Source organism: Brassica rapa, chromosome A04 (genome assembly GCF_000309985.2).
Source record: "Brassica rapa cultivar Chiifu-401-42 chromosome A04, CAAS_Brap_v3.01, whole genome shotgun sequence".
NCBI lineage: Eukaryota > Viridiplantae > Streptophyta > Magnoliopsida > Brassicales > Brassicaceae > Brassica > Brassica rapa.
Window position 1 is genome coordinate 3,039,007 of NC_024798.2, and position 9,468 is coordinate 3,048,474.

At 29.2% G+C, this 9,468-nt stretch overlaps 3 protein-coding genes across 4 annotated transcripts in view; 1 reads left to right on the top strand and 2 right to left on the bottom strand.

Moving 5' to 3' along the window:
* Positions 1 to 9,468, top strand: part of LOC103863213 — a 743,758-nt gene that overhangs the window by 359,545 nt on the left and 374,745 nt on the right. The window lies entirely within an intron of this gene.
* Positions 855 to 1,630, bottom strand: LOC103863356 (60S ribosomal protein L23a-2). The gene is made up of 3 exons (XM_018658396.2): positions 1,615 to 1,630; positions 1,192 to 1,555; positions 855 to 1,095 (listed from the first exon to the last, which is right to left on the bottom strand). Exons 1-3 carry the CDS (start codon positions 1,628 to 1,630, stop codon positions 1,011 to 1,013), a joined length of 465 nt encoding a protein of 154 aa, XP_018513912.2. The 3' UTR covers positions 855 to 1,010.
* On the bottom strand, positions 1,348 to 8,494 carry LOC103863176 (phosphoinositide phosphatase SAC2). 2 transcript variants are annotated; one of them, XM_033290676.1, is made up of 10 exons: positions 8,071 to 8,494; positions 7,729 to 7,897; positions 7,582 to 7,657; positions 7,187 to 7,471; positions 6,988 to 7,108; positions 6,800 to 6,913; positions 6,554 to 6,727; positions 6,301 to 6,468; positions 6,133 to 6,207; positions 1,348 to 1,555 (listed from the first exon to the last, which is right to left on the bottom strand). In XM_033290676.1, exons 5-9 carry the CDS (start codon positions 7,017 to 7,019, stop codon positions 6,153 to 6,155), a joined length of 543 nt encoding a protein of 180 aa, XP_033146567.1. In that variant the 5' UTR covers positions 7,020 to 7,108; positions 7,187 to 7,471; positions 7,582 to 7,657; positions 7,729 to 7,897; positions 8,071 to 8,494; the 3' UTR covers positions 1,348 to 1,555; positions 6,133 to 6,152. The 2 variants fall into 2 exon arrangements, with proteins under 2 accessions (XP_033146567.1, XP_009139184.1); XM_009140936.3 differs by lacking the exon at positions 1,348 to 1,555 and having other exon boundaries at positions 5,958 to 6,207; positions 8,071 to 8,489.

Sequence of the window (9,468 nt, forward strand, 5' to 3'; positions counted from 1 at the left end):
TGGCTCAAATCTATTCGAATATTGTTTTTTCAAGATTAGAAAATTAAGTCTCATTTAAATATTTAAATTTTAGGTTCGTCTTACGAGTTTGGTTCAGGTTCGCATAACCATTAGATTATGTAAACGTTTCAAAAATCCGAATATATTTAAAAATTATTAAAACCCTAAAATGAAAATAATATAAAACATACAACAATATATGACCAAATGCCAAAAATTGACATGAAAATTAGCTTGTTTTGGAAATTAGGATGGAGAACATGTGACTATTTTAAGATAAATTTTGACTATATTTGGATAGTTACTTGTGATTATTTGCCTATAAATTTTGGATATTTTAAATTATTATCAATATTCTGAAGATAATATATATATATATATATATATATATTGTAGTTTATAATTATGATTCAGATATTTTTAGAGTACCTAAAATATTTTGGTTTGAAGGTTAGTTTCAACTAATAATATCTAATTTTTGATCAATTCAGATATTTTACTAGTTTCAGTTCCTGTTTGGTATCACTTTTTGGATTAGATTTGGTTTGGTTCTTTGGATTTAAATATTTTACAAAGCCTAGTAGTACAGCTACTTTGCACATGTTTTTAACAGAAAATATCAAAAATAAATTATTAAAAAATAATAAATATTTTAGTAAAAATAAATAAAATAAGAGATTGCAAAACAGATTTTTATTTCATAAAATGTGAGATATTGTTTGTATAAATATTGACCACTCATTAATATGCAACTGGTTTTTTTTTTTTTTTTTTACAATTGGATTTAAAATTGGTTAAACTATTGGTAAGATTTAATCCGTATAATATACCACGAAATAGAAATTAGAACAAGATGAGAAATAAAAATATATATATATATATTCGAATTCAACTATAAAGCAGAATAAAGAGAAACATAATATCTTTCTCTAGCAAAACTGAGACTAAGGAAGACAAGAATTCTGTTTTAACTCCAAAAGTAAACTGACAGAACTCAGATGATAGTAGCTTTAGATAATTCCGATTTTGTTAGCCACCTCCAAAGCATCATAATCAGGAGTCAATCTCACATAAGCCTTCTTCGTTCCATCAGGCCTGCAAACAAAGCATTTCACTCACCTCATCATCCATGTTTTATATTATAAACCCATCTCTCTATAAAGAAATTTTTGCTTTCAAGAATGTATGTACCTAATGAGGGTATTGAATTTCTTGGTCTGAATGTCATACATCTTCTTGACAGCATCTTTGATCTTCTTCTTGTCAGCACGAATGTCAACAATGAAAACCAAGGTCTTGTTGCCTTCGATCTTCTTCATTGCAGACTCGGTGGTGAGTGGGTACTTGAGGATTTCGGAGTGGTCCAACTTGTTCCTTGGAGTGGTACTGATGCGTGGGTATTTGGGGTCTCTAGCCTTTGTCAATGTCTTTGGCCTGTGGAATGTCACCTTCGTCCTGATCTTCTTCGCCTTCTTCTTAATGATTTTCCCTGATTTTACAGCTTTCACAGCGTTCAAGGCCTTGGCCTTTGGGTCAGCCTTCTTAGTGACATCAACTGCAACAACAACAACAACAATGAGAAATGGAGATTTGAATCAAATTAGAATTTGAGACCAAAAACTTGGGACATTTTTCTAACTACAGAAAACTCAATTATACATGTGTATAATTCAAAAATCAAACCATAAACCCAATGTGACTCACAAAGACAAGCAAAACTCATTTAAATGCAAATTATAGACGATGTTATTATCCATTTCAACAAAGATTTCTGCTAGTAACAGGACATATTCAACAGTTTACACAGCGCATTAAGCTTTCTCCCATTGCAAATCAATGTAAACGGTCCAATTAATACATTAATAATTTAATGTTTAGATGATGCAACAAACTTTATACTATGATAATAATAAAGTATAATAACATAGCGAGTTTTGTTTATGATAAAAATAATAGATCTAACACACTTTACTCCGAGCGGGATTACGAACAATAATTTAAGCTAATTTTTCATTAGTCATGTCAGTAAATTTAGAGAGCATTTTCCTACGTGGCATTGAGCACATTTGAGTCATTAATACACGTCATAAAAGGTTTTGAAAATCGTACCGGTTTTGACCGTTGACTCATTTAGCAAGCCGAGTCTGGTTCGTTTCAAAACCCGGATTTGATAAAAACAGGAAAACTTGGTTCAAAATCAGTGACCCGGGTAGACATTAAAACATGGGTTTTGATACATTTTACTTTTTCCACTCATTTTTTGGTCGCCATTTAGAGTCTAAATAGAATAATCCTTGATATTGATAATAAGTTAAGAATATTTAGGCTCTAAAAGGTGACTAAAGAAATGAGTAGGAATAATAAAAAATTTATCATTCTTTACAATTTATACAATTTACAAGGAATATTTGTTATCAGTATATTTTTTATCATTCCTTACAATTTACACCATCTACAAATTACTACTTTTTAAGAATGTAAAGAAAACGAAATGTCATTATCTAGATAATACAATTGAATAAGTTTGAGATATTTTATCATTCTCCAACAGATTTTTTATTTAATTTGTCATGTTTTCATTTAATTCATTATGTATTCATGATTTAGTTATTATTTATCTGTTTTATGATATTCTTTCTAGATATTAGCCATTAGACAATTTGACCAGTCTAATGACAGTGGTGGAAACATTCAACTTATGCGGACACAGAATTTCACTCGATGCGAATTAACCTTGCATTCGGAAGTAGAAGTACTGCAATCGGCGATGGAGAATATGATTCAACATTCGACATGTCAGAGCTTTGTAACAGACTGTAAGAAGCTGATTACAATGATTAAGGAACCTCATGCTTAGCCAAGCTTTGCGACAGAATTAGAGAGGATAGAGACGCTGCATATATGTTTCTCGGACTTCAATATAACTCATGGACCATGAGCGTACAACCAGATTTCTGATTTTTTAGCTAAAATTGCTATAACTTTCCATAGGGAATTACATTTTATTGATTGTTCTTTTTCGGTCTGGTTACCTAGACCACTTCAAGTTTAAGTAATAGAATGGCCACTCAACCAGTACGCCGAGTATATTCGGTCATGTTTTTAAAACATTGACGTCATATTTAGATCCAATTAAATTATAACGTTTTTATCTAAACATGTTCTCAGTCAATAATATGATTGACGATACGTGATTCTACATATTTATATATTATTTTATTATTTTTCTAACTGCTAATTGTATGATTTCCTTCATTCATTACCATGCCTACCCTACCCTTCATGTTTGTTTTACTGAATTAAATTAAATAATTAAATAAATCATGTTCAAGTGGGGTTTATAAAATAGATTTAGGGAAACTGCCAAAATGATTAAAAAAAAACTTCATTTTAAATGCAAAAGTATATCCCAAATTCAATCAAATGCATAGTAATCCAAAATGCTAGTAAAATTACAATCAACCTCTTATGAACAAACAAAAAACAGTATGCATTTTTACGTATATTAATACCCCGGGAATTTTTTTGTAGTTTTGTAGGTTTTCTATAAGAAGACTCCTTGGAAGTATTCTGTGAGAAGACTCATTGGAAGTCTTCTAAAGTAGTAGATCTTAAAAATAATTTATAAATTTTATAAAAACTATTTTTATGGGGAAAAATTAAAATCATTTAATTGTAAAAATTATTAAAAATAAAAATTAAGATCCATTAAATTTGAATTGTTTTCAAATTTCAACATAGATGTAGATTGAGTCATGAAAAAATTAAAATCATGCAATTATAAATATTATTAAAAATATCTATTTTAAATGTTTTATCATCTTTGACATTCCTTTTTTCACTATTCATAACTATTTTATTAATTGTCTTTATCATAATAATTTAACATCATTTATTTTACGTGTTAACCATAATAATTTCACAGGAATAAATGCAACTAGATCTTGACCTATGCACCCACACAGATGTTTTGTTTTAATTGTATAGACAAATGAAATTCTTCACAACATAAAAATCTAATGGTTTCACAAACACACATATATATGCGCGTTTTGAGTATTTGTAATACATAAAATTTATGATAGATTGACGGTTTTTAATAGTCTGTTTTTTTTATTGCTCATATTACGGTTTGATATAAAACCAATCAAAATGATATATTATATAACATATTCGTATATTAATAAATTATAGTAACCATTTTTTGATGTATTTATTTATAGATTAAAGCACCTATAATTATGTTTATGTAAATCAATAAATCCTTATTTGTAAACAAAAGAAATAAATTTATCTTTCCAAAATAAAATAAAAAGTTCTTTCCTTTTTAATAAGATAGATAGATATGTCTCTAAATTTTTTTATATGCCAACTAAATTTCACTTCTATGTTTACTTTTGATGAAATTTTTTAATTGAAATTTATTTTTTGCATTATTATACTTCAAAAATATAGGTGTTAATTATATTAATCATCAAATTATTTAACATATATTTGAAAATTAACTTTGTATTTTTAATAAAACATTTATAGTTTATATTTTGTTTGTGAAATGAAATACTAATTTATATATTAATTAATATGTAACATTTAAAATTTGTAGTCACATTTAGATAAATCTATTTAATTTTATTGTAAAACTTGGTTAACGAATAATTCGGTTAAAGAATAATCGTAGGTTTAGTAAATATATTAAGTTTGGTTAGAGAAATTCTACCAAAATAAATGAAATGTGGTTAATTAATTAATTTTTGTAAGTTTGGCTATAAAAGAATCTAAGAAAATAATGATTTGTGGTTAATTAATTCATATTTATTAATTAAGTGGCACAATTTGTAATTATTAAGATGGAAGAAGGGTTATTTTCAAAAGACGCTTCAGTTTTAGTAATACTAGATCCTTTCTCCGCGCGGATAATATATTTAAATTTGTTACAATTATCATTTTTATTTGTATGTGAATTTTTGTATATTAAATTATATATAACTAATTTTTAAATTTGATTTTTATATATATTTTTAGTTTGAAGTAAGTATTTCTATTATATGTAACACAATTAACTAATAAAATATAAAGAATCAAGTCCGAGATTTTAGAGTTATGTAAAAAATATATAATTATGTATAGAACATAAATTATCTTAGTTTAAAAGATCGGAATCTCATCTCGAATAAATTCACGAAACGAAAAAAATGCTCCAATAACCTACATAAAATATAAAACCCCCTTTTCAAAAAAAAATGTACTTAATAATATTTTTTTACGTGTAATAGTTGAAAAATGACAATTGAATATTGATCTAGAATTTTGTATTATTTTAATAAATTTATTTTATTAACATACTATATTTTTTATTCATTTATTATTTTGACGTTACAAAATATTGCTTTATTTTTATTTGTATATTATTTTTTTAATAATTTATTTTCTTTTTAAGTAATTTTGAAATTGTCAAGAATATAATATATTTAAAATTATTTATTTAAATATATCCAAATATGAAGTCTCATTTTTATGTGTTTATGTTGAGCATATTTAATTTGTAGTTTGTATATTTAATAACACATTGCTGCGTGTCGTTCTATGGTTTTAATACATGTGTTGTCATTTCATTTTTATTAATACAAACATGATTTTTTTAGTGATCAGTGATAATGTACTTTTAACGTTATGTATTATATTGTATCGTATATTTTCTAACTCTTCATGATGACACTTTTTTAGAATTATTTTAATTAGATAATAAAACTTAGTATGTTGTAAATTTAGACTTTTTAGTGTAACTGAGCACTATCAATTATAGAAATTATATTATAATTTTATTTTACTAAATCTTTCTTTATGTGTATATTTTTTGTTTTATTTTGTATTTTTACAATTTTATTGCCTTATTCTTTAATTGCAAAGAATTACTATTTCCAAATTTTGTTTCATATACCTTAAAAATCTTCGGTTGATTTTTGGGATCAAACTAATGATAGAAAAGCTTAAACTCCGAAAATTGAGTGAGTATTTGTACTACAGAAAAATGATTTAGGCACTAATATACTGAGATATTATCACTTAAAGCAACAATTGATATTAACACAGACCAAACACAAACGGATGCTTTGTGTTAATTTATTTGCTCACCTTTGCGTTAACGACACACATCACTCTATTTTTGTACTTTCAGGGATGGTTTCAAAAGATCTAACCACTGTTGATCTACATAACATGAAAAAAAAGTCAACTTCAGACGACATATTTGGTTGGTAAATGAATTTATAAAGAGAGACCTTGTCTTCTAATTTTTTTTACCTTCGGTAACTCACATCTTCACAAGAGGCTCCTGACAAAGAAACCCAATCCATATCAAAAGCTGCACACGTACACTGGTCACCACCACGCCTATCATCATTAAAGCAGAAGCAATCGTTTTCAAGTATCTCGTCTAAACCTATATCCTCCAATGTCGCTGGTGGAGCACTCCAAACACACAAACACAAATTCATTCTCCATAATTTAGTTGACAACAACCTAATGTAAAACATTTATTTGACAGTTATTTTACCTGAAACTACCAGCAATCATGGCAGTTGTTTTAGAAGTTGAGATGATCCCAGGTGCTGAATCTGAAAGACCTTTAAAATCTTCATCCTTCTCACCTAAACCATGTCTACCAGCTACTGTACTACTGCCCTCACTAAGGATGCTACTTTCTGATAGAGATCGTTTCATCGTAGACCTAAACGCATGGGGAAAAGATGTAATGTAAGTAACATAACCTGTTTCAAACTACTCTACAAGTGTAAAGTACCTTGAGATCTCAGGTACAGAACTGGCAAGAAACCTTGCTGCATTGTAATGCTGATCAGAACCCATTTCCCATAGAGCTGGCTTATCTAGTTGTGGCTGAAAGTATCCCAAGAACCTGTAGTAAGTGACACATCAGATACATTTTTCATACCAGATGGCTTAGAGAGAGAAAAGATTAAGCCAGCCTACAAGTTAATCGCATCTTGCTTTTCAGCATCCATATAAGCGTTACTGTAGTAACGTTGTAATGTTCTGAATAACCTTGTGACTGAGTAGCCGCTTTCCACTGACCACGCCTTTCACAAAATATCTATCCACAGAAAAAAAAAAATCATTGCAAGGTTTAATAAGGCAACAAAGTAATGGCCAAAGAAGCTAAGAAAGGGACCTTGTTATGTGCTGCGGATCCTCCATACTGAAGCGCAAGAGTATCGCCCATTGTCTCATATACTCCCATCAAATCTTCAGCCAGAGGATTATCTAGATCAATAGTAGTAGACTGTCAATCCCAAAGCATGGAGTTGACGCCCAATTGCTACCAAACCGTAAGCGTACTGAGCAACATTGGTGCGGTCTAAACAGTCTATGCAGTTAGTCCTCAAGACTCCTTTCTGAAGCATGGTGGCTTCCTTTTGCGGATCCTTGCTGTCATTACCATTCTCCACCGCTGAGTCTGATGCAATCTCATCTTTAGTGGGATACCATAATAGAGTCAAGCCTCAAGTCAAAATCTAGTGATTTTTTTTTCAATTAAAAAAATGGTAATGAACATTGACCACATACTTCATCACGAACAGCTGAAGCTTCCCGCTGATACCCTTTATGTCTCGAACGAACCAACGGTACATCACCATAGTATCTGAACCAAAAAAAAACATTAAATTTTAATGAATCAAGCACAACATCATAGTTAGTATCTTTTTCTTTCACCTGTTATCTCTGTCTTTATAGGGATAATCAAGTGGAGGTTTCAACGACGCCTTAGGTGGCATCCAAACCGGAGATGCATTCGGAGCTATAGATCTACCGAACACTGATGATGATGACCTTCCTGTCGACGAAGAACGCAAGCGTTTTGCTCCATGAGGTATCTGCTTATCTAAATTCAAATCAACGAAAATGAATCCAAATCTCAACCTCATAATCATCAAAACGAAGCACACAGATCATACAGGTTCCAATCTTTCAAGCAGAATTGGACTTCCAATATAACACACAGTGTTTAGAGATTATATGCTCAGATAAAAAGAAAATAAGGGATAATTGGCATACCTGTAGTCGATGAGGAGCATCTCAAAGCAAATAAAGGTTCCACCTTTGCAATGTTTCTGGCTTCCCAGAAGTGGATCAAGCGAAATCAGAGCTCTGATTTGGCTGGACCTGATGAGATGTTGTTGAAGTAAAAGGCGATGGGAGATCTGCCCGTGTAGAGCTGACTTTTTCCAGCCGATTCCTCACCACCAGTCTTAGCTAACCCGGGTTTCGTCGGCTATGGTGTTCAGTGGTTGGTCATCACCAACGTATGAATCTCTATATTCCAGGAAAAGTTTAGAGGAGTGGAAAGAGAATTGATCGTTCGCGATAAAGACTTGTGAAACGTAGTAAAAGGAGAAGAGGAAGAGAAAGGGGATCGACAGAACGAAGGGGAGGAAGAGAAAGGGGATCAAAGATTGATTTTGATAAATTAGGGTTGTTTCTTCCCGTAAAGGGGAAAAGGAGACTTCAGCGAGAATGAACTTCGACGTTTAGATTCCGAACATTATCGGGCCGTTATGATACGAAGCCCAAATGTCATGCCCAGTGCGTCTGACATGGCACATTGCTAATTTTCTATTGGCTGATTATAATTGAGGATGTGGAAGCATGAGAGGAGCCCTTATTCTCCTTTTAGTATTGTACTAGATTTTTGACTCGCGCTACGCGCGAGTTTATTTTAATAATTTGTATCATTTTATACTAATTTTAAGATAATGAAGTACAATTGGTTATATGCATTTTTATATGAAGTTTTATTCGAAGTATGCTTTATTATTTTTTTATTTAGATTTTTTTTATACAATTATAGTCTTTAAAAAACTAATATTTAGATATATTTTTTTGTATATGTAAATGCGTAAGTGTATTTATAAACATGTTTATATTGTTTATTAATATTTTTATATATTTTTTATTAATCTTATTTTAAAAATATATATTGATCATTTTATTCATATTAAAAAATAATACACTGTTATAATAATTTTTATTATAATTGTTTTATCTATTTGAAAAACATAAGAACTTAATGTATATGCACAATATCTAGCTTTACTTTGTATTAACCAAATTTTTACAATGAAAGAAAACTTATTATATATTTTTGTGAATATCTCTATTTGAAATAATCATCCTGAAGTCGCTTAAATGCATATTTGTTTGTATTATATTTAGAGTTAAATCATAATAAATATTTTTATGAAATTTAAATAGTAATATTATTTTAGATATAACAAAAAGAAAAATAAATATATACAACTTTAAACTAATGTTAAATAATATTTTATTTATTATAATGAATATTTTTCATATCTTTATTTTCTGTTGTCACTGAGAGCGTGAGACTATACTCTAATGTCAATATTATTTGTAAATATTATTAGAATTTTAAACTAATATACTTTAATTATTAGC